Genomic DNA, 25,875 nt, shown 5'->3' with positions numbered 1-25,875 from the left:
GATGACAGATGCCGTTCGCCTACCTCCCGCTCCGCTTCTGCCGCTCGGATCGTCCGCGCACGCCGCCGGCACCCAGGGATCCGGTCCGGGGAGGCAGCCGCTCTGGTAAGCTCCGCGCCTCCTCTTGTCCTCGTCGGATTCGCTCCGGAGCGATGTCTAAATGCTCCTGGAGCTGTCAGGGATCTAGCGCTGCGGTGGGGCGCCGGCTATGTGGCTCCGGTACAGTATGGTGGCCCGTTTTTTGGCTATGTCTCCGGGAACTTGGCGGGCTGCGTCCTGCTTCCTGCTTGGCAAGCTCCGCCCCCCCAGCACACTATCTTGTGCTCGAGGTACCTCTGTAGCCCCTGCACTTCCCACCAATACCTAACGTAACCCTGATAAATGGTGGTAAGCTGCCGGAAGGAATTCTTAATGGATGTATGTTGATATTATGAATGAAATTAGGATGTGGGCTTTGCTGAGGGGTGCCCTTGCCGTTTGGTCCCAGCACTGTGCTAGCTGATGCTACTAGAGGTCTGGGTACGGTACCTGAGAGTATAAACAGGAGTACAGTCAGATAGTCCGGGTAGGTGCAGGCAGCAAGCTTCAATACGAGGAACAAGCCAGAGGTTGGGTCATAGAAAATCAGGCCATAGGCCAGGGCAAGGGCAGATAGCAGACAGATGCACGGTCAGCATAACAAGCCAGGGTCAAGAGCGGAAACAGGAATGTACTCTGATATAATGTGGAAAAATAGATTACCCTACTGAAAATATATTTAATCTCAAAATATGCTAAGAATATTTTTACATGTGTATGTATGTAAGTATATTATTAGCGTATTTTGAGATGAAATATATGGTCAATGCAACCACGGCATGTAAGAAGCTGACAGATGAAGAAGGCTCCATCAGTCACCCATCAGACCGTGATTTTCTCAGCCATGAGAAAGCGGTCTTGCTGTGTAAAATAGTAATAAATAAATTGCAAATCTGGTATCGCTGCGTTCATAATAACCCAGAGAAAAGTTAGTATATTCTTTACCCCGCACGGTTCTTGCCACGAAAAAAAATTACGAAAAACATGGCAAAAATACCTTTTTTTGCCGATCTCGCCTTACAAAAAACGGGATAGAAAATGATCAAAATGTCATATGAATAGATAAATGGCACCATTATAAAGTACAACTCATCCTCACACATCACCGTGGATGCTCCCGCCCCCTCTCCGTCCCTCGCCACTGTTTGCCATGGGAGGGGCAGGACGGGGGCTGAGCTAAGTTCTGCCCCGCCCCCTCCCATTGCAACTAGTGGCGAGGGGCGGAGAGGGCGCGGGAGCTCAGTGCACTGCTCCCGGCCCATCCCACCTCCTCTCCCTGCAGAGAGAGACAGCATATACCGTCCGGGCGTGAAAACCCCGCCGATATACGCATGTCGGAATAAGCTCTAAATGATATCGCCAGGTCTGCGTGTTTAAGCTAAAAGAGACATAGAAAAGTCAGTACACATATACCTATGGCTTAAAATGATGTCTGTATGTACCAATGGCACTGCGGGTGGCACAGACCCTAACATAGCAATCACACCGGAGAGCTGGTCTGCGCATGCGCAGAAGACATGTGCGACGCGAGCACGCCAGAGAAGCCCCATTCAACAGAGCAGAAGACCGCACAGCGCAAGCGCGTCTAATGGAAGGAGAAGGCAGCTTTGGTCGGCGCCATGGAGACGGGGACGCCAGCACCAGGAGGGGGTAAGTGTATAACTTCTGTATGGCTCATATTTAATGCACGATGTATATTACAAAGTGCATTAATATGGCCATACAGAAGTGCTTAACCCCACTTGCTGCCGCGAGACAACCCTTTTAAGCCCGTGGGGTAATTCTGATGTTTCCCACAGACATCTAGAGGGGTCCCCATAATTAGTATAATATATAATTTGGAATGCCTTCTTGTCCAAGCATACATTTAGTTACAAGTTCATAGGCTATGCGTCTATTTATATTGAGCAACTTCTAAGACATGAAAAACTCTCTGGTGAAAAGCAGATCATATAAAGAGAAAACATGGTTAAAAAAAAAATCTCTTACAGTAGGTATGTATATATTTTAAATATTTTACCCCTTCGCGACCAATGACGTACCGGTACGTCATGGTGCGTCGGGGGATGTATGAAGAGAGGTTGCTTGGCAACCTCTCTTCATACAGTGCGGGTGTCAGCTGTTTATAACAGCTGACACCCGCGGGCAATAGCCGATCGCGGCCGTGCGGCCGATCGCGGCTATTAACCATTTAAATGCCGCTGTCAATTCTGACAGCGGCATTTAAAACTGCAGTGAGATCGGGGGAGCCGTGCAGGTGTCATGGCAGCCGGGGCCTAATGAAAGGCCCCAGGGCTGGCTTAACAGACTGCCTATCAAACCATCCCCGTGGGGTGGCTTCATAGACTGCCTGTCAAAAAGCAGTATGACGTAATGCTATAGCAATACGTCATACTGCAGGAGCGATCAAAGCATCGCATATTAAAGTCCCCCAGGGGGACTTCAAAGTAATGTATAAAAAAATAAATAAAAAAAATAAAGTTTTTTTTAATTGAAAAAAAAAAAGTTGCAAAAGTTTAAATCACTCCCCTTTTGCCATATCTATTATTAAAAAATCAAAATGATAAATTAAAAATATGTATTTGGTATCGCCGCGTCCGTAAAAGTCCGAACTATTATTTTTCCCGCACGGTGAACGTCGTCCGGAAAAAAAAATTAAGAACGCAAGAAATACACTTTTTTACCTTGTCTCCCAGAAAAAACGCAATAAAAAGCGATCAAAAAGTCGTATGTACTCCAAATTGGTACTATCAGAAACTACAGGACATCCCGCAAAAATTGGTATCTGTGATGGAACCTTCGACCGGAGGTTCCAACGCAGATGTGAAACCCCCCCTAATTTATTTCCCGCAAGACAGAATATGTAGTATATGCCATCTTTTGTCCGTGTCAGCAGTTTTACAATGGTAAAACTATTCGTCCTTTGTACAACAGAACTCTGGAACATTTGAATTCTATGAATACAGGCAGAGGGGCTACTAGGTTATTTGAGCATGTAAGGGAAGTACACAGTGCAAATTCCAATGTTTTGAACTTTTTTGGCCTTGAAAGAGTTAACCGCCCAGAAGCAGGTGGAGATAGACATAAGCTACTACTGAGGCAAAATGAATAATGAAGACTAATGCTCTAAGTGATTTGGGATTTCATGATCGCAATGACCTAAGTGCGTTTTTATGAATAATGTACAACCCCAATTCCCAAAAAAATTGGGACAGGGTGTAAAATGTAAATAACTGTTAAGAAAAAAATAATTAGATGAGCTTTCTAAATCATTGCATTCGCTTTTACTTCACAATAGAACATAGAACAGATATCAGAAGGTGAAAGGGAGACATTTTCCCATTTCATTTAAAAAAAAATTAACTTATAAAATCGATAGCAGTAACACATCTCACAAGTTTGGGAAAGGGTTAACAAAAGGCTGGAACTAATAAAAAAAGCTTGAGGGTCAATTTTCTACTAAGTCACGTGACTGTGTATGAAAAGAACACGTTAAAGAGACAGAGTCTCTCAGTAGCAAAGATGATCAGAGGCTCACCAATCTGTGAAAGAGTATTTAGAAATTGTAGAACAATTTCTATAAAATGTTCCTCAATGTAAAGTTGTGAAGACTTTGAATATCCAACCATCTACAGTACATATCATCGAAAGATTCAGAGAATCTGGAGAAATTCATATGCACAAGGGGCAACTCTCAGGTGTCACTGCAAATCACTGCATGGGCTCAGGAATACTTTCAGAAATCACTGTCTGTGAACACAGTTCGCTGTGCAATCCACAAATGCAAGTTAAGGCTTCCACAAGCGTATATTGGCCCACCTCCTAATGCATCTGTTACCATGCGGCGGCTGCCGGGGCCGCGGGTGGTTGGTCGGTGCGGTGCGCGTGGGTCCGGGCGGCGTGCGCACAGGCGTCCGTGAGTGCAGCTCTATGCCTGAGTCCCTGTTATGAGATTCTGCTAGGAGGCGTCGCCTCCCCCTCTCCGCCCCTGGGCGGAGGCTTCTGTTTATAAGGCTGGCAGTGAGGTCCATTCACTGCCAGTTATTGGTTTCTGTTCAGTGTGCTAGCCTCCTGCCTTTGTCAGTCTCCTGTGTTCAGCTTGTGTGCTTTATCTGCCAGGTTTTCCATCTGCCTTGGTCTGCTTATATTTCCTGTTGGTTTTCTTCACCTGCCCTTCCTGTCGGTATCCTACCCTGTTCCATCTTGGTACGCCAGCGTCCCTCCTCAGTCCCTAGTGAGTGTACGGACCGCCGCCCAGTTGCCCACCTGGGGTTAGCCAGGAGTGGAGGCAAGTAGGCAGGGACAGGGGTTGCGGGTAAGTTCTAGGGCAACCCAGGCTGTAACAGCATTAGATCACATGGCCATATTCTTGAGATGTAAAAGTGCCTGGCCAGCCATTATAGCGCTGGTTTTTTTTACATCAAGCCAAAAAGATAGTCCTGGAACTATCTTTTGAGCCGGAATACGTTGGCCACTGCATGGGCTACTATAGGAGCCTATGACAGTGGCCGGAGGGAGTTTAGCAGTGTGGCTGCTAAACTCCTCCCCTCTGCTAAATTCCCCGCTCGCTCTTTGCAATGGGTGGGGGCGGGGTGTTGCTTGTCCCATTGCTGGCTGTAGACAAGGGGTGGGATAGGGCTGAGCTCTAACTCCCTCCCCTTATCCGCAGCCAGCAATGGGAGGAGGCGGCACAGGGTGGTGCTTAGCTCTGTCCCCATTCCCTCCCATTGCAAAGAGCGAGCAGGGAGGAGGTCAGAGGTGAGCCTGCGAGGGGGAGGGAAGGGAAAAGGGCGATGGCATTATAGCCTTGGCGTATATGCGCCGGGGTCCATGCCGTGTGAATGGGCGCACAAACATTAGATTTGTGCGTCCTGTTGAGGAGCTTTGACACCACAGATGATAGCGTATATCGGCCGACCGTGAAAATGGCGGCAAATATACGCTCGTGGGAAAGAAGCCTAAAGCTGTATCACGCGGTGAAGAAGCCATACATCAACACAATCCAGAAATGCTGGTGTATTTTCTGGGCCAAAGCCGATTTAAAACGGACTGAAGCAAAATGGTAAACTGTTCTGTGGTCAGATGAAGCAAAATATGAGATTCTTTTAGTAAACCATGGATGCCGTGTCCTGCAAACTCAAGAGGAAACGTACCATTCAGCTTATCAGCGCACAGTTCAAAACCCTGCATCTCTGATGGTATTTGGTTGTATTAGCGCCTATGGAATGAGGAGGTTACACATCATGAAAGACACTATCAATGCTGAGCAGTATGTAGAGGTTTTTGAACAACATATGCTCCCATACAGACAACCTCATTTTTAGCCAGACAATGCTAAACCACATACTGCATCAATCACAACAACATGGCTTCCGGAAGAAGAGTCCAGGGGCTGAACTGACCGCCTGCAGTCCAGACCTTCCATCAATAGAAAATGTTTGACCCAATATGAAACAAAAAATCTGATAAAGATGACCCCTGACTGTTGAGCATCTAGAATCCTACATCAGACTAGAATGGGACAAAATTCCTCTCCCGAAACTCCAGCAATTGGTCTCCTCACTTCCCAGACAATTATGGACGGTTATAAAAAGAAGAGGGGATGCTACACAATGGCAGACATGGCCCTGTCCCAACTTTTGTGAGTTGTGTTGCTGCCATCAATTTCTAAATTACTTAATTTTTAAAAATGAAATGGAAAAAGGTCTCACTTTCCCCTTTTGATGTGTGTTCTATGTTTTGTTGTGAATAAAATATGGTCATATGAGAGTTCCAGATCATTCCATTCTTTTTTTCTTTACATTTTACATGGCGTTCCAACTTTTTAGGAACGTTTTTTGTATTGTATGCAAATATTGTGTATGTGTTGTTATGGCAACGTAGATTAGCCTTGTATAAAGCAGAGGTCTCAACATGCTTATCATGTGAAAGCTCTGATGAAGCGTAGACCAACGTGAAACAGCCAGGATCAGAGTTATCTTTGATCCAGCTGTTGCATTTGGGCCGGCCGGCGTGCACTATTTATGGAATGGGCACAGATCCTCAGCCCACTCATTCATTCCCCAGTGACGCTGAGGTTGATTTATGAAGAAAACCCATATGGTACTTACACATTTCTGTGGGGATCCTGTCACTAAAAACAGCGGCAGAAATCTATAGCTGAGCTGTGGATTTCTGTGGCGGCGATGCAGGTGTAGGGCCGCGGATCCACAAGCAGATTTAGCACTCTTCAATGGGTGACTTTTTTAAATTTTATTTTACAAATTGCCACTTTCAAATATAAACAGTTATAAAAACAACGAGAACAAATGTTTGTAAAACTATAATTCATGTGAGACTACAGGATAACCATAACATGGCAGCAAAAGCAGTTGTAACCTTAATGCGGAGTCAATGAAAGGATAGTCATATCAAAGAGTAAAAAAAATGAAAAACAAGGAGGCAAGAAGAGCACCACTAGTGGTTTGTGTCCAACTCCTAGGATGCAGTCATGGTGCACCCCACCGGTCAGGATCCATGAGCACAGTACACATTACTAGGTCATAGGGATTACATTCTGCCTTCCTCCAGACTCCATCCACCTTGGGATTGTAGATCCTGGATTCATCAAGACATAAATACTCGTCCGAATTGTTCCATCTACTTTCTGAGAATGTGATCATGTTGTCCCATTAATTAGTCTGTAGGGACATTTATATACATGTGTGGTGTAGGGATTCCTGGAAAAGACCAGATTATCTGTACTAGTAATAGCAGGCGTTGCTTGTTGTAGCTGGCCTTTAGGCTTTCCCCCACTCTTTATTTCTGAGCTCATTTCTCCGAATCTTCCCGCTGATTGTCTTTGGCAATTGTTGAACAAACTCAATCTATTAAGATCACGAAAAAAGGAAGAAGTCAGTACAAGTTCAAACAGATTCTTGCGTAAAGTCAGTTGTGCTTTGAAGATATATGTACCTTTCTCGGGTACTTGTAAGGGGCTGTCACTTTCTTTACATGTTCTTGTATTTCTTTTATCAGGGTCTCTGGGTCGTGCGCAGTATATTCAGGGGACAGGACAATAAAAGCTTTTACCACCTGTACATAAAACATATTTATTAGCTATAGATGTGTATTTAAGATCCTCTGCCCGCCAAAAATAATTTTTTCCCATTTACTTTATAAACACTTGATTATGTTTAATATGTTTTTATTGAGATTTTACATATTAATCACATATTAACAAAACAACAAGTAGAGATACGTGGATAACGTCGGTTTTATGGTGGGTCACGCAGGAGCTCAGTTTGCGATTGAGGGTTTTGGTAGTGAATGCCATAGTAACTGAATATCATAGTCAACATTCAATGGGCTCTCTTCGTGTTGACTTGTGGGCCGCCTTCTTTAGCAATTAAGGTGTGTCGCTAGGCCCTCGTAGCCAGCATCACCTTACATTTACTTCGCCGGGTCGCCTCTTAGCTCGACGTACTCTCAAACCTCAAATTTGTTAACCAACTTTGAACAGAACCAATAAACACATAAGAAACTTAGTAGAAGCTTAGATGCAAGAAAGAGAAGAAAAGGAATAAAGGAGAATCTCAGGAGAAGAGAAAGCAGCACACGGGCGGGGGGTGGAGAGCCCCCCGAGGGTCTCACTATCAATGGTTGTCCGGGTGCTTCTATGTTGCCTAACCGGCTCCCCGTGCCACCCGGGACCCAGCGCCTCACCATCCCACCGCTAGCTGGAACTGTGGTGAGTCACGGTACGTGTTCCACGACTGCCAGGCTTGGTTATTTAGCCTCGGACCCTCCGCTCCTTCGTCACCCAACTCCTCCATATACATTAACTGGTTCAGTTCTTGAACAAATTCCAGGGCTGAAGGAGCTGATGTGCTGCACCAGTGGCATGGGATCACCGCCCTGGCCGCTGTAAGGAAAAACCGTAGTAACCCCTTTTTGATGGAAGCGAATGGGCCCGGAATAATCAACAGCAATGCCAGCTGCGGGGTGACCTCCGCCGTGCAATGCGACGCCCCTTCGTACAACTCAAACACTTTCCTCCAAAAGGGCTGGATGAGAGGACAATCCCACCAGATGTGCAGCATGGTACCCCGCCCAGACCCACACCTCCAGCAATCCTCCAGAGCCGAGGGGAAAATGCGGTGGATTACATCTGGGCATCTGTACCATCTGGAGAGGAGTTTGAAATTTTTTTCTTGCGCAGCACAGGCGAGGGGCATCTTATGAGCGAGCATGAAGGCCCTCTCCCAATCAGAGTTCTGCAATTCCACCAAGAGCTCCCCCTCCCAGCCCTGTGAACACTTGATTATGATGACAGATGCAACACCAGACTACTGAAGTGTAAAAAGGTAAAGTCCCCTGGTGCAAGCACCGAGTCATGACCGACTCCTAGCGTGGCGTCACATCTTGGCAGACTGTTTGGTGTACTTTAACCAAAAATAAGAACTTGACTGCCCTTGAATCCTTATGTATATCCCTTTTCTTGTAAGCTCAGCAGTTTGTTTTTTGTACTTTATCAGTCAGCTACTTCCTGTCTGCCATATTAGATCTTGTGGGGCTAATTTCTTGGTCACTTGGTCATCGAGAAAGAATTTGCCCCTGCCAAACCATCACAATCAGTCGAACACCATGTAAGAACCCGCTTTCATTCCATGCCTCTTATATATATGGCCATGTTTGGAGCCAATAAGAGAGCGTGTATGGACGTCCTATGTCTAATCATGTCCCATGCCAATCACAGATCAGTTATTTAGTGTATTCTAACTGAGTGCTCTGGAATTTGTTGGGAGAATAGTGGGAATGGAGTTTTGATGACTCAGGGTCCAATTAAGGGTATAGTAATCATTTGGACATCAGTGTAAGTTAAGAGATAGTTGGACCTGTGTGAAGCAGCACAGTCCTTTAAGTGGGACCTTTGTGAAATGAACAGGAGCCAGGAAATAGGAGAATAATACACAATGCATGCATGTGCATTATGTCCATATGGATGCTTAGCAAGATTTTACAATCCAACAGATGGTTTTAATATTCATTTCAAATGCATTAAAGCTCACGAGGCTACTGCGGAATAAAATAGATTTTAACTGTTTTTGAGAAATTTCAGAACTTCTGGTTACAACTTCCAAGCAAAATTTTAGTATGTACAGTACAGACCATTGTATTGTCCAAGTATTGACTGCAGCCTAATTCTTTTCGCACATGAGCACCAATGTACCCTGTATGAGTCTTATTATTTGTGACCTCTAGCTAAATAAACCATAATATTAGAGACAAGAGATTACCTCTCCTCTGACCGAATCAGGACTGCTGACCACTGCAGATTCTATAACAGCCGGGTGCTCCATCAAAGCACTCTCAATTTCAAATGGTCCAATGCGATATCTAAAAAGATAATGGAAAATGATCTATACCGTACAAGGTGTCAGGCCCACAACAGTTTTACAGTCCTTTAATATGACATCTATAGACCCATACTCTACTTCTATGTCCTCTGTGTTTTTATAGTTTCATGATATATTATGGAGACATTTGGCAATGCTTCGAGTGGAGAATAGTGTCTTGTGAAGGTACCTTCCAGCGGCATATTGTAGTTCCATAATATGGATCTGTATGAACTACACATGCTGCTGTACAGTCCATACACCCAGCACTGGCATATGAGTGATCCCTAATAATCTCTACTAGCATTAAATGCTATGAAACAGATACGTGGATAAAAATGTATATGACAACTAATAACTCACTAAATCTACGGTAATTTATAGTAAACACGGTATCACTGACATTACAGGTATGTGTTGCCAATTCTTGACCCACAGATCTCCAAATCCCTTAGCTGGATGCTAAATGTTGTTCACTCTGCCAAAATAATCTAACTGATATTTGCCAGTATCCTAAGGTCTCTTTCCAAAACCCATGATGTATTTTGGCCCATGATATGGTACAGATTATGGAACTTTACAGTGTAACTTATTAAGGGCTCACATAGTTCTGTGTGACGTTCTGCTTCATAGGATTTTCTAGAAGCAAGGGGAATTCATGGGAGAGCATGAGCCCATTGGAGTCAAATCTATGTGATACAGATCCTAAATAAGGTTGTTAGAAGAAAACTGCAAGAACGAGACTTCTAATTTTGTAAGAAGAGTATGCCCAAAGCAAATAATCACAGCGTAACTTATTTTTTCCAGAGTGGATTAGGAAATGAAGGCTTCACTCTGATTGATTGCTTCTAGTAATTAGGACCAATTTATTGGAAAGACCTTAATGAGAAATTTCCCCATTGGGCTTAATAAATGATATTTACCCAGAAGATAAAATAACGTCATCGGATCTTCCAACAAACCAGAAATAGCCCTCTTTATCTTTTATGGCTCTGTCTCCAGTAAGGTAGAAGTCTCCTCTTTGGGTTGAGGCTGTTTTCACTGGGTCGCCCTATCGTCATTAGAGATTACATAGAGGATAGGATATCATTGTTATCTATACATATTTGTTAATATAAGGTCATCTATTAAAGCTAAATCATTGCATTACATAATAAATAAAAGGGGTTTTCCAGGCAAATTATACTGATGATAAGTCATCACAGTAGTTAATCACCGGTGACCCAGGTGATCCACTGATCCTCTAGCCTGTCGTCAGTGCAGCGGGGCCAGACATCGTCATCAGGTCGCTGCAAGAAATCTCTGCGGAGGCTTGACTCCCATTGAAATCAATGGGACCTCAGCCTCATTTTACACTTCTGCCTCTGACACCAGGGTCAGACATGGAAGTGTAATAGGAGGCAGAGCTCCCATTGTTTCAATTGGACTGAAGCTAGGTCATTATAGATGAGCGAGTATACTCGCTAAAGGCAATTACTCGAGTGAGCATTGCCTTTAGCGAGTATCTCCCCCGCTCGAGACTGAAGGTTCGGGTGCCGGCGGCGGGCAGGGAGCTGCGGGGGAGAGCGGGGCGGAACGGAGGGGAGATCTCTCTCTCCCTCTCTCCCCCCTGCTCCCTCCTGCTGACAGCCGCTACTCACCGCTCCCCCGCCGCCGGAACCCGAACCTTCTGTCTCGAGCGGGGAGATACTCGTTAAAGGCAATGCTCGCTCGAGCAATTGCCTTTAGCGAGTATACTCGCTCATCTCTATAGGTCATCAATAGAATTTGCTCAGAAAACCCTTTCAAAACAGTTTTAAGAAACAAATAATTTTTAAAAATGCCATGGAACATAATTTCTGCAAACACCCCTTTAAGAGTATGTCCGCTTTCACAATCATTTACACTGCTGCAACATATTGAAAATAAAGTAATTCTGCAAACAGCCTTGGTTAAACATGTCCTATTGTTTTGGGTCTTTAGCTCCTATGCAAACCTATAGATTTCTATGGTAACACCCTACAAAGCAGTTATAATCCTTCCTATCTGGCCCTTACTTCCTTGTTAACGTAATGCATGTTAGCAATAAGCAGGGAATAGATGGAATGCAGTATGACTGCAGGAACAGATTTGCAAAGTTGCTTCATTTGTTATTTTAGAAGCATTGAGACAATAAAAGGTGGTTATGAAGACAGAAACAACCAAGTTCGATTCATAAAATCATCTTACCGTGTAATGAGAAAAAAGAGAAAAAGGTTTTTGCGGTGCTATACGGATTCCAATATCACCTTCCTGATCTGGTGGTAAAATGTTGCCATCAGCATCAATGACCTACAATTATAAAATATGATGTATATTAAAGGCATACAATAAAAAGATCTCCCCTACAGGGCAAGCTGCTTCTCCACCGAAGGAAGGACCAGTCTTGGGCTGGATTCAGACGAACGTATATCGGCTGGGTTTTCACGCCCAGCCGATATACGTCGTCTCTCTCTGCGGAGGGGGGGGGGAGCCTGGAAGAGCCTGGAGCAGTGCTCTGAGCTCCTGCCTCCTCTCTGCCCCTCTGCACTATTTGCAATGGGGAGAGGCGGGGCGGGGCTAATTCGCGGAACTTAGCCCCACCCCCATCCCGCCTCCTTTCATTGCAAATAGTGCAGAGGGGCGGAGAGGGGGTGGAGAGGAGGCAGAGAGGGGGCGGGAGCTCAGTTCCTGCTCCTGGCTCTTCCATCCTCCTTCCCCTGCAGATGAGGACGACGTATATCGGCTCGGCGTGAAAACCCAGCCGATATACGGTCGTCTGAATCCACCCTTGGGTAGAGTCACTGTATAGATGAATTTGGCAACTAAATCAGGGACTGTGAGCACAACTCATATCCTGCTACAGTGAGATTGTGCAGAAACATTGTACCCATTTCATAGAGGTAGATGTTTAGCCCATTAAAAGGAGAGACTAGTTTTGATTACATCTGAAACTACGACTTTGTGGTGCAGATTACTTTTAGGGGTTCTCCCACAAAATGAAGTTATACCTTATCCACAAGATACGGGATAATTATCTGAATGGTTGGTGACTGACCACTGGTATCCTCCCTGATCACAAGAAAAGGGGTCCGAAGGTCTCCAAACGAATGGAGCAGTTGTCTTGCCTGCGAACTGCCACTCCATTCGTTTCAATGAAAGAACCAGAGATTGCTGAATTCAAGTGCTCAGTTATCTCTGGTTGTCCCGTTGCGATTAAAGCAGTGGCACTGCCAATGCAAGATCACTGCTCCATTCAAAGACCTTCAGGTCCCCGGTTTTCGTTATCAGTGGAGGTTGCAGAAGTCAAACCCCCAACAATCAGATAGGGGATAACTTCGTTCTGTGGGAAAACCACATTAAAGAGGATCTGCCATCATGCCTAAGGGTGCTTTTACACAGGAACGGGAATCATTGACTGAATGGAGGCGGAGCGGGACGGGGATCGTTCTGGTCCACCTCCATTTACAGTAAGCAGACAGTTGTTTATAAGTGAACGACTGCCTGTTTACACTGAATCATCCGTCGTTCCGTTTTCTGCTTGCAGAAACTGAAGGATGAACGAGAAATGAACGATTCTTGTTCGTCGTTCAGTCGCTGCATACGTTTACACTGGACAATTAGCATTCAGATTCTCGCTGGATTGCGGGAATCCGAACAATAATGATTCCATGTAAAGGCACCTTAACATGATACCGCCCATAGCATCCTTCCTCCACTGATGACCTTTATGGAATGTACAATATATGTTGGGAGTCTGTGATGATGAAGAAGAATTCTCATGACATTTTGCTCCTGTTGCTTTACTTTGCTGATATAGCGATAACACCTTTTTATACCGTGTTCATAATTAGAGATGAGTGAGCATACTCGTTAAGGCAAACTACTCGAGCGAGTAGTGCCTTATGCGAGTACCTGCCCGCTTGTCTCTAAAGATTTGGGTGCCGGCGGGGAGCGGCAGGGGAGAGAGGGGAGGAACGGAGGGGAGATCTCTGTCTCACTCTCTCCCCCTCCGCTTCCCCCCCGCTCCCCCCTCCACACCGCCGCAACTCACCTCTCACCCGCACCGGCAGGTACTCGAATAAGGCACTACTCGCTCGAGTAGTTTGCCTTAGCGAGTATACTCGCTCATCTCTATTCATAATACCTGTAGAGCTAGAAGTACCTGGACGTCGTAAGCTGGAGAAGCCTTTCCCATGGAGCCCGGTTTTATCTTCATTCCTTTAAATGTCCCACAGATCAGGACCTAAGTAATAATGACTGTAGTTAGAGGTGTGCATTAGCTTTGGTGTTTCATACCATAAAGCCTCATTCATATTGGTGTTGGCTCCATATTCCGTCCCTATGGAGTAAGTGTGAAATGTGAGGCATAAAACAGCCCAATCCTTCCTCCCTCCTAACATCTGCCATTGGGGTAGAGTTGGGAGATCAGCAGGACCTGCAGAAATCATTGGGTTCAGCCAATGCTCATCTAATATGTATGGACTGCTTAAATGCTGGGAGTTAGGCCTCAGGGACACAATTGCATTATACTGTATTACGATTGCATGGAGCCACAATTGTGCTGCCATAGAGATCATACTACTGTTCGCCTATATGCCCCCAATTTCCTATGGATGTAGGCTTCTATGGAAGAATATACAGCATCAATGTACATGTTGAGAATGATGCAGGCTATAAGACTCTGTAGTGTGGTGCTGTACAGGCTCCATGCATAAGGCTATGCAGGGTTCATAAGGCCCTAGTGTTATGGTCCCAAACAATCCCGAATAATACTATGACTAATGCCCTATAAATAGTGTTCACATATATTAGGATAATTAGCTCGATGGCTCTAATTTGTGTAAAAATAGATAACCTCCATTATTGCTAAATTTTGCAGTTTCTTTAACCAGAGAATTAGTGATACAGAGGGAAATAATATGTTTTCCCACTAAATCTCCAAGTGCGAGGATACTACTAACCGTCTCGGTTTGACCATAGCCTTCATAAATGTCAAGCCCTGTGCTGGCTTTCCATTGCTCAAATACTTGTGGGTTCATAGGTTCTCCAGCGCTCACACAGTGTTGTAGGCTCTTGAATTTGTAGCTATATAGATATACCAAAAATGTAAAAATAATTCCATTATAATCAGTGTTGTATTAATGAACCCCACTTAACCCCTTAATGACGCGGACCCTTCACCCCCCCCCCCCCCCCATTTTTTATTGTGCTTTTTCTGGGAGACAGGGTGACTGAAAAAGTGCATTTCTGGCATTCTTTTTTTTTTTTTTTTCGGACGACGTTCACCGTACGCAGTAAATAATGCACTACTTTGATAGATTGGACTTTTATGGACGCAGCGATACCAAATATGTATTTTTTTTTATGATTTTTTTTTAGCATAGATATGGCAAAAGGGATTTAAACTTTTATTCCTTTTTTTTTTTTTTTTTTTTACAATTAATAAAACTTTATTGATCTTTTTTTACTTTCCTTTTAAGTCCACCTGGGGGACTACAGTATGCGATACTTTGATTGCTCCTGCAGTATGACGTAATGCTATAGCATTACGTCATACTGCATTCTGACAGGCAGCCCATCAAGCCACCTCACGGGGATGGCTTGATAGGCAGTCTCTCAAGGCAGCCCTGGGGCCCCCGTCAGCCATGACACCTGCACGGCTCCCCCGATCTCACAGAGGGGGGGGGGCGTTCGGGGGATTTAAATGTGGCTGTCAGAATTGGCAGCCGCATTTAAAGGGTTAATAGCCGCGATCGGCCGTACGGCCAATTACAGCTATTGCCCGCGGGTGTCAGCTGTAATAAACAGCTGACGCTTGCGCTGTATGAAGAGAGTTCGCCCCGCGACCTCTCTTCATACATACCCCAACGCTCCACGATGTAAATGTACATCCTGGAGTGGGAAGGGGTTAATAGTGCAGCCAGAGAAACATTAACCCCATACTGACATGGGCTATTTTAGACCTAAGAATGCAACAATTTTTAGGGGATTTTCATCTCCAATTTTCAAAAGGCATAATTTTTTAATTTGTTCTGTGGACACGGCCATATGAGGGCTTGTTTTGTGCGTGGCAAACTGCAGTTTTTATTGTTACAATTTTTTTGGCACATTAATTTTTTTGGTAGGGCAGAAAGAAAAAAAACATCACTTATGCTACAGTTTTTTTGTTTTATTTTTTACAGTGTCAATTATGCAGCTTAAATGACATGATAAATTCTTCCTGTGGGTTGGTACGACAATACCAAAAACTGTACTTTTTTAAAGGTTTTTCCACTATTGCGCAAAAAAAAACCCACCTTTTTTTCGAGAATATATATACTTTTTTGCATCACTGCATTCCAAATCCCACAACTTTTTTAGTTTTTCCACCGACAGGGCTTATTTTTTGCGTGACGTCCTGAAGTTTATTTTGGTACCATTTTGGGGTACATATGGCTTTTTGTTTAAACAAAAAAGGAAAAATGTGCAAAAAAGGTTATTTCATCTATTTTTTAATGAGGTTTTTATTTTTACTATTTTTTTTTTTCACATTTTTATGTCTCTGTAGGGGATTTGAGCCTGTAATGCTATGATCACATCTATAATAGATTGTAGTACTTCTGTATTGCAATGTATTATCACTAATCATACCGATCACAGGTCACTGCAGACCTGGGCGCCTTTGTGATTATATGGTGGAGGGCGATGATATCACAGAGGGAGCGCCCTCCCTCTATGAACCCTTTACATGCTGCCATCAACACTGATTGCGGCATGTAAGGGGGTTAACAGCGGGGATCGGTGGGAGGCCAGCTGTCAGTTACAGTCAGTTTCCACTGTGGATGGCGCAAGCTCTGTTTCTGTCCATTTGTGGTAATTGCTTACCAGCCAGGTGACCATGCTTTCGGATGGGTCCTAACACCAATACCAGTCATATGGTTTAATGATAACTTGGTTAAGATGGGTTCCTACCTACTAGCATACATCTCTCCTGGGCCTAAGTCTACAAATAAAACCAAGCAAAGTAGGATACCTTGTAATACCTGGTATTAGTCTTATGAACCATTCAAAGCATGGTCACCTGGATGTTGGTGGATGGGCCACTATACATCAAACAAACTATAGACTAAGAACCTTGCGTTTTCTAATTTGGCTAGTATATACACATTTGAATTATGTATTTTTTCTGATAAAAAAATGTATTTCAGTGCTGTTACCATGGGTTTCTGCTAGATCTAAACGGAAAGTCAGTCTGCAGTTCACTATATAGTTATATGTAGAAGCTGTAGAAGCATAATAGTGCAAAATATTTAAGCAAACTCTATTGTAAAAATTAGATTTTTGCTCTTACCTCATCCCATTCAGAGGGGGAACAGATGAAGACCGTGAGTATAGATACTGCCACTAGGAGGCGAACACTAAGCAAAAAAGTGTTAGCTCCTCCTACCAGCTATACCCCTTTTGTAGGCACCAAGCTACCCAGTTTGTATGCAAGCAGTGGAAGCAGCCAGTAGAATAGAAAAGGCTATAAGAATTAACCTGAAACAGTAATCATTAAAACACTGCAAAACAGTTTAGAACCATTTGCAACTCCAGAAAGAATGAATGCTCCAACAAGGAGGTCAATCTCAGAGTGTTAAGATCACTTAGGGTGGGTGCAATGAATGAGATGAGAAAGGGGTTTTTATGCCAAGTACAAAAATTTTATTTTTTCGTCCGTTCTTCCTCCTCGGTGGGGTAACAGGGAAAGCCCAATGCCAACTCAGTGTTCCCAGATCTAGAAGGATAACCGTTGAAGACCGGCGAATCAGTGAATGGAGAGGTCTGCCTCCTACGGACACTAAGCTAAAACTGGTTAGCTCAGTGCCTGCATAAGAGGTACAGCTGGTAGGAGGAGCTACACTTTTTTGCTTAGTGTCCCCTTTCTAGTGGTAGTAGTTATACCCACAGTCTTCAGCAGTGTCCCCCAATGCAATTGATAAGAAAATTATTTTCAGCCCAAAATACATGCACTAGAATAAAAAAAATAAAAAAATAAAATAAAAAAAACACCCCAAAATATGTCCAAAGCTTTTAATTGTGTATATATGTGTAAGACCAGGGCAGGAAGTTGATCAGCCCATCACTTTCGGCACACGCCATAGTGACGGTGCCTGCAGGGAAGCAGCAGACGTTCAACACAGCCATAAAGTCTTATTATCAGATTAGAAAACATGTTAGGAAATTCTTCATAATGCAATAAAAGTTTTCCAACCTGCCCTTCACTTATATATTCAAGATTTGTATTATTATAAAAGAGGTTTTTAGATAACTCATGCAGTAGTATAATTTGTACTTACTTTGCAAGGTTGCATAACACTAGCATGCGATAGGCAGTTGGAGGTGCACAGAATGTAGTCACAGGATAGTTGGTTAATGTCTACATGATAAAAGAAAATGTTATTTGGGTAATTACCTTTTATTCATACAGTTTAGAATTAGCAGTTTTTTACATAAAGATACATTATTTGTGCTGATGCTGTTGGAATCTGAGTTAAAGTTTACATATAGAATTAATCTGTATGAAAAGTTTAGTAATTTAGTATAAGCATTACATTACTTACCTTGTACCGATTCTGAATTACAGCCTGTATTATAACTAATATATAATAGTCCAGGGCTGCATTCCCAATTCTGTAGGCCTCAGAGCTGAAATCACCAAGCAACCCTTACTGGCTGAAAAGTGTTATATTCACACCAGACATTGTAATCTCATGTAGGGAAAAATAAAAGAGCCCACACATATTAGAGTAAACTTGATGAAACTGATGATTTCAATCAAAATAGTTGTTCATTGGGTGAAGTATAACAAAGGACGATGGTTTTAGCCAACTTATGATGGACTGTGATAGTTCAGAAAGGAGTCTGTTACGTTTGAAATTTTCATCCAATCATCGGATGAAAAACTTTTATTAAAAAGGACAGCCGCTCGTCCTTCACTCGGTGTCATTGAACATGTATGGCCAGTTTGAACAACTGTAATGGCCAATATGGACTAAACTGTGTGTGGCTGCATCTGTGAAATGATTATTCACCAGGTTCATCCAAAAGTAGGCGAACCATCAACCTACATTCACTAATGTAAATGGCTACTATCCCACTTCATTAGGGGAGCTCGGATGGGCTGTTAGGGGTATGTCTGTCAACAAGCTTATGGACTGCTTCTATCGATGATCAGCTATTGTCTGCAGCAAAACTGTATATCGGTGTGTTTTTTTTTTTGGCTATAGAGCAATCAGTGTTTTAGGCCTTCCCCAAACATTTCAAACCAATTAAGCATCTCATAGCCGTTTAGGTGCTTTGTGATTTTTTGGGAGGGGGGTATTGCTATTTTAAACTTACTTCCAAGAATACAGTTGGGTCAAATCGAGGCATGTAGTGAGCAAACACACATGAACCTTGGATCCAAGGAGCAAAAACACTGCTCCATGCAGACTTCGCCCAACCAGTGTCTGTGGAATTCCAAAATACATCTGAAGGCGTTAAATCCAGCCAATACCTGTATGAATAAAATATGTACAAAGTAACTTCCCTTTGCATTTGTGTACTTTTCAGTGAGGGACACCGGAGGTTTGTAGTCAGAGCTCAGCACATATAAACTTTATTATCCCTCCTTACAATCTTATGACTAATGGCCCTTTTAAGGCCCATTTAGACACAACGATTATCGCTCAAAATCTGTCTTTTGAGTGATAATCATTGTGTAACTGCACTGACATCATACAGTTTTCGTTATGCTGTCACTCATCGTTGTCTTTCAGCGTGCTGAAAGACAATGATGAGCCTTATCTGGGATTCACAGCAGGATTCAGCTGATACTATTGTATTGACAGGCGGGGTACGAAGAACAGAGTGGTCCAGCGCTGTTCTCCATACCCCGCTCGGAGCGATCGGCTGTATAACATTATGATAACATTACGATGATTATCGTTCAGACACATTCAAATTGCTCCCTGGTCCTTTCCGCCTCCATTACAGCAGCGCTGTGAGTGATGCTAGCAATACTCGCTTCAGTGTAACAGCACAGAAGCGGGCATCACTGGGATGAGCTACCGGGCATCATTTGCCCAACAGCTTATCCCATGTAAATGGATCATAATGCTATACCATTGTAAATATGAGTTCAGGCTTACAGAATGTAAATAGGAGGAACACAACTTTACAAGACCAGATCAGCAATAAGATCAGTAGCACAATATGAAGATTATTCCTCTGGACAGCTCTTGGTATATGTGGGCTGTCGATTAACACAAAGTGGACCCCCTGTTTGACCAGATCCCTGGTGCATGCTTACCCCAATCATCTTGAGCTTACCCCTACCCAGCTAACCCCGGTATCTTCCCAGGTGCTCCTGGTGCTGATGCTGGCCACTGAATGAGAATTTACTTTGCATTTGATTAATTTCTGTAGAGTACTTACCTTCCATTTACAGTGAGTCCTAGCCCATAGCTGCACTGATTATGTTCTGTCATTTTTGGAGACCCTGTTGTCCCACTAGTGAAGTAAATAGTCATTGGATCAGTACTCCTTGTCCTAATACACGTGTGCTTGTCATTGGCCGCCCTTAAATACATGTAAATACATTTTTATCCCATGATCATTGGTGACCGTGTCAATACTTGTTAATACCATGGAACATACACATAAAGTGCTTGAAAATTCAGCCAGCCTTCTCTCGCTCCAGACACAGTCATTTTGGTCTGCAGCAATGGAGCTTGGTTTGAGATGGTGTCTACAGCTGGTGCCAGGTCTTGGCTGGTGATAATACACCTGGCTCCTGATGTTTGAAGCCTATGTAGAATATCCTTTGCTGTCAGTTGTGTTGTCCCAGGAATTAAAACTAAACCTGTAAAATAAATGATGGAAACTTTAGATGGAAGTCTAGTTATATTGGTTTATAGGTTACCAAGTGCATGGAAAAATTAAATGTGATGGGATGCAAATTTAACCCGGAATAGATGCAGATTTCGCATCACTTTCTGTCGTGTGAACATAGCCTTAGAGTCGGAGTACAACGTAGCAACATACGTAGTATTTTAAGTAGTCACATCAAACGTAAAAGTGATTCCCTCCAGTCCCAGGCAAACAAGCATGGCTGAACCACTTTTCTGACTACTTAATACACACTGCATTGGTAGTGCATCGGTAGTCTAAGACAATGCACTCTGCTTTGATTGGCCAATGCTGCTCATCTGAGCAGCACGTAGTGTCTTAGACTAACGATAACGATATACTACCAATTCAATGTGTGTATCAGTCAGAGAAGTGGAGCGATCATCTTTGTTTGTCCAGGACCAGAAGATCGCTTTAACCGCCTAATTTATTATAGGATTGGCTAGAACGCTGCACTCGACACATAGGGTGGGACTGTTACAGTACTGTGCAAAAGTTTTAGGCAGGTGTGGCAAAAATGCTGCAAAGTAAGAACGCTTTCAAAAATAGAAGTGTTCATAGTTTATTTTTGGCAATTAACAAAATGTAAAGTGACTGGACAAAAGTGAAATCTAAATCAAATCAATATTTGGTGTGACGAACTTTTGTTTTCAAAACAGCATCAATTCTTCTAGGTACTGTGATAATACGGTGCTGAAAATGGACACCAGGGGGTGTGAGAGCAGGCTTTGTAGGAGAGCATCCAGCAGAAAAAAAGAAAAAAGAAAAAAAAAAAAGAGTCTGGTCTGCTAATTAGAAGGAAAACACATATATGAGTGTGTCTGGAGGAGAGAAAACCTCCAGACCTGCTGAACTCACTATCCCTGAGAGGGTCCCAGGGAGTGATCTCTGAGAGGTCTAGAGGAGACCAAGCTGCTGCCGACTGAAAGCCACAAGTCTGACAGGAGAGGACGCCCCCTAGACTGACACCTGGGAAGGGTATGGTGATGTTATATTGAGGCACTAGGCTTGTAAGATAGACAGGGTAAAGTCTATGTTATTTAGGGGCCAGAGACTTGTATGTGTTCATGCCCACTGTGAGGTATAACAACAGTGTAAAGATTGTGTTATGAGTTCTGTTGATGTACCACAATAAAGGATGTATTTGTTATGTTTATACCAAATTTTTGGTCTGGACATGCTTTACTGGTGTGTGACCAACCATCTGGTGGAGGAAAGATGGCATTCCAATGAGCCCCCAAGTTGTCACAGTACACTTACACAAAGTTAGGCATTCTGTACCATTAATCAGGTGTATCAGATTATCCAAATATACCGCAAACGTGATAATGATCACCATTTTGATATGTAGTAATGTAAATATAATCATTAACTAAAACAGAAACAGCTGTGTAGGAGGCTTAAAGTGTGTGAGGAACAGTAAAAACTCTGCTACAAAGGTGAGGTTGTGGAAGACAGTTTCATGACACAGGTTATATACCATGGCAAGACTGAGCACAACAACAAAACACACAGCAGTTATACTGTGTCAGAAAGGGCTCTCCCAGGCAAATATTTTAACCCTTTCCCGCTATATGACATACATTTACGTCAGCATCGGGGTATGTATGAAGAGAGATCACGGGGTGACCTCTCTTCAAACAGAGCGCGCGTCAGATGTTTATTACAGCTGACACCCGTGGGCAATAGCTGCAATCAGCAGCGCGGCCGATCGCGGCTATTAACCCTTTAAAGGCTGTCAGTTCTGACAGCGGCATTTAAATCTCCGAAACATTGTTCAGGGGACCGTACAGCCCCCGCGGTAAGATTGCAGGGAGCTGTGTGGGTGTCATGGTAGCTTGGGTCCTCCTGAAAGGGGGGGTGGCTTGATAGATTGCCTGTCAGATTGCAGTATGATGTAATGCTATTACATTATACTGCAGGAGCGATCGAACCATTGCTAGTTGTGGTCCTCTAGGGTGGGCTTAAAAAAAAAAAAAAGTCAAAATCAGATCAATAAAGTTTTACTAATTGTAAAAAAAAAAAAGGAAGTTTAAAATCACCCCCCTTTTTCCAAAAATCTATAATTAAAAAATCTAAATAAGACAAAAATAAATATTTGGTATTGCAGCATCCGTAAAAGTCCGATGTATCAAAGTAGTACATTATTTACCCCACTAGGTTAACGTCTTCCGAAAATAAAAATAAAGAACATCAGAAATGCACTTTTTCAGTCACCCTGTCTTCCACGGAATATGCAATAAAAAACGATCAAAAAGTCATATGTACTTTAAATGGTACCAATGTAAACTACAGGATATCTAAAAAAAAAAAAAAAAAACAGCCCTCGCACAACTATGTCGACGGAAAAATTAAAAAGTTATTGTGCGCAGAAGATGGCGGCAGAAAATCATTTAAAAAAATTAAATGTCTTCGAAAAAAAATAAAAGTAGCACAGCAGCAAAAAAAACTATATAAGTTTGGTATCGTAATAATCATACTGCCCCATGGAATAAAGGTATCATGTCAATTTTTTTTTTGCAGTTTGTGCGCCGTAGAAACAAGACGCACAGAAAGATGGCGGAATGACGGTTTTGTTTTTCATTTTACTCTACTTAGAATTTTTTTTAAAGTTTTTCAGTAGATTATATGGTACAGTAAATGGAACCATTTAAAAATACAACTTGTCCCGCAAAAAACAAGCCCTCATACAGCGACGTCAATGGATAAATAAAGGAGTTACGATTTTTTTTAAAGCGGGATACTGGGAAAAAGGAAAATGGAAAAAAATGGCTGCGTCATTAAAGGAGATGTCCCATGAAAGCAAGTGGGTCTATACACTTCTGTATGGCCATAATAATGCACTTTGTAATGTACATTGTGCATTAATTATGAGCCATACAGAAGTTATAAAAAGTTTTATACTTACCTGCTCCGTTGCTAGCGTCCTCGTCTCCATGGAGCCGACTAATTTTTGGCCTCCGATGGCCAAATTAGCCGCGCTTGCGCAGTCCGGGTCTTCTGCAGTCTTCTATGGGGCTCCGTGTAGCTCCGTGTAGCTCCGCCCCGTCACGTGCCGATTCCAGCCAATCAGGAGGCTGGAATCGGCAGTGGACCGCACAGAAGAGCTGCGGTCCACGGAGGAAGAGGCCATCTTCAGCGGTGAGTAGAGAAGTCACCGGAGCGCGGGGATTAAGGTAAGCGCTCCGGTGAGCTTTCTTTACCTCCCTGCATCGGGGTTGTCTCGCGCCGAACGGGGGGGGGGTTGAAAAAAAAAAAAACCCGTTTCGGCGCGGGACATCTCCTTTAAGGGGTTAAAGCAGACTGAGGTTTCAAGATGTGTTGTTCAAGTTCTTTTGAAGAAGCACAAAGGAACAGGACGCAGTGGTCAGCCAAGGAAACTTAGTGCAGCAGATGAAATACATATCAAGCTCCAAATTTATTCTGCATCAAGGCAATAATCCCAAACATACAGCCAATGTTATTAAGAACCATCTTCAGCAAAAAGAAGAACAAGGAGTCCTGGAAGTGATGATATGGTCCCACAGAGCTCTGATCTCACATCATCCAGTCTGTTTGAAATTACATGAAGAGGCAGAAGGATTTGAGCAAGCCTACAGAAGATCTGTGGTTAGTTCTCCAAGATGTCTGGAACAACTTCCCTGACAAGTGTGCAAGTGTACCTAGAAGAACTGATGCTGTTTTGAAGGCAAAGGGTGGTCACACCAAATATTGATGTGATTTAATTTAGAGTTCTCTTTTTATTTTGTTAACTGACTAAAACTATTACCACTTCTATTACTTTGCCGCAATTTTTTCTCACCTGCCTGAAACGTTTGCACAGTACTGTATATCTATAACAGGAAAGATTTTGGAGCTCACCTCTCTAAGTTTATTTCATAGATTCACTACTTGGTCACTGGATCTCTATTGGATACCAGGCACTAAATCATGCCGCTCAGTTATTTAGCATGATCTTGCCAACAGGCTCCCTTTAAGGGCTCAGTCACACGGGCGTTTTTACGCACGTCAAAGAATTTGCACTAGATAGAACCAATGCTTTTCAATAGCAGTGGTCACGTGCAAATTTTACATGCGGAAAAATGCCTGCGGCGAAGATTATAGGACACCGGTTCGCAGATCGCATGTAACTGCGGCAAACCGGCGTTCTATGTTTGTGAAACCCCTGGATGCTTTCGCATCCAGGGGCTTCACCTTGCGCTCAATAGGGCCAGCGGCAACAGTGCCCACTCCATTGAGACCATATACTAAAGATCGCTCTCCTCTGCCACAGCTGAATTCATGAATGGTGAGTGCTGCCTCCAATTGGCTGAGCGCAGGGACCAATCAGAGGCAGTTCTCAATTATCATTCAATAGCTGAGAGCTACCTCTGATTGGTCACAGTGCTCAGCCAATCAGAGGCAGCCCATTCAGCAGGCGGAGATTTTAAATATATTAGATTTTGAATACTACTCAGAGCAGTGCAGGAGAAGAGCCGGCTGGACGCAGCTGAGCTCCGGCATCTGCAGAGAGGCGAGTATAGATTTTTTTTTTTACACATTTTTGAAATAAAATTTTAAGGGAAGGGCTTATATTTGAAGCCCTTCCCCGAAAATCACTGTAGCGCTTGCTGGTGGACCATTCCTTTCAATGGAGCCGGCAGTATTGCCGGCTTCGTTGAATTCAAGGGGAGAACATCTTGCTTCTCTGCCACAGCTGTGACAGAGGTTTTCTTAATCTCCGCGGGGAGTCCCATTGTCACTGGACACTTTGACAATGCTGTCACAGTGTTCAGTGCCAAAGGGACTCCCCACGGAGATGAAGAAATCCTCTGCCACAGCTGTCACAGCCTCAGCAGGGGATAACGGGAAATGCCTGTGTGACCAAGCCCTTTTGAAAGGACAAACGTTGCTAACAGCATTTTTTCCGCCGTGACGCCTGCTAAGGTCACGCAAATTTTTGAACGCATCAGTTATGCGTTCAAAAATTTGTGCGTCAAAACACCTGTGTGACTGAGCCCTAAGTCTACTTACCTGCTCTAATGCACGCAACATTGAAGAGCCACCACTCCGGTACCCGAGGAAGAATTACAATAACTCGGTCTCCTGGTTTTAAGTCACAAGCATCAGACAGGATATTTGCCACTTTCCTGGAGTGAAACCCCAACTCATCGAAGCTCCATTTGACCTCTTCTCCTTCACCATCTATCCACCACAGAGCAGGATTGGGAGCTCTGCTGCCATCCTGGGGAAAGGCTTCATTTATTATTATCTAGTACTTACCCTGTTTCCCCGAAAATAAGACACGTCTTATATTAATTTTTGCTCCCAAATATGCGCTACGTCTTATTTTCAGTGGTTGTCTTATTTCGCCGCGGCAAATCCGTCTGTGGCCGCTAATCCCTCAATTGGCCAGCTTTGTGGACGAAATTTCTCAGAAATCTCGTCCACATGGGACAGCAAATCTGTCACGGCAAAGCTGGGAGAAGCCGGTGTTGTGGTGCGGATTCACCGGCCACAGAAACGGAAA

The 25,875-nt window shown here is 43.5% G+C and overlaps 1 protein-coding gene across 2 annotated transcripts in view; it reads right to left on the bottom strand.

Annotated features, from left to right (window-relative positions):
* Window positions 1-6,315: 6,315 nt before the first annotated feature.
* LOC136576811 (acyl-coenzyme A synthetase ACSM3, mitochondrial-like) overlaps window positions 6,316-25,875 on the bottom strand; it is a 44,191-nt gene continuing 24,631 nt past the window's right edge. Inside the window, exons 3-14 of one of the 2 annotated variants that reach the window (XM_066576391.1) lie at window positions 25,380-25,590; window positions 20,115-20,319; window positions 19,893-20,036; window positions 18,816-18,972; window positions 17,774-17,853; window positions 14,417-14,540; window positions 13,618-13,698; window positions 11,664-11,765; window positions 10,379-10,506; window positions 9,357-9,456; window positions 7,033-7,152; window positions 6,316-6,944 (exon numbers count right to left, since the gene is read on the bottom strand). In XM_066576391.1, coding sequence (XP_066432488.1) covers window positions 6,858-6,944; window positions 7,033-7,152; window positions 9,357-9,456; window positions 10,379-10,506; window positions 11,664-11,765; window positions 13,618-13,698; window positions 14,417-14,540; window positions 17,774-17,853; window positions 18,816-18,972; window positions 19,893-20,036; window positions 20,115-20,319; window positions 25,380-25,590 — 1,539 coding nt within the window. In that variant the 3' untranslated portion in view covers window positions 6,316-6,857. Of the gene's footprint in view, window positions 6,945-7,032; window positions 7,153-9,356; window positions 9,457-10,378; window positions 10,507-11,663; window positions 11,766-13,617; window positions 13,699-14,416; window positions 14,541-17,773; window positions 17,854-18,815; window positions 18,973-19,892; window positions 20,037-20,114; window positions 20,320-25,379; window positions 25,591-25,875 lie in introns of those variants that run through there. The other variant, XR_010786408.1, reaches the window with a different exon arrangement.

This window comes from Eleutherodactylus coqui, chromosome 8 (assembly GCF_035609145.1).
Source record: "Eleutherodactylus coqui strain aEleCoq1 chromosome 8, aEleCoq1.hap1, whole genome shotgun sequence".
Lineage (NCBI taxonomy): Eukaryota > Metazoa > Chordata > Amphibia > Anura > Eleutherodactylidae > Eleutherodactylus > Eleutherodactylus coqui.
This window is presented reverse-complemented; position numbering and strand designations above follow the sequence as displayed.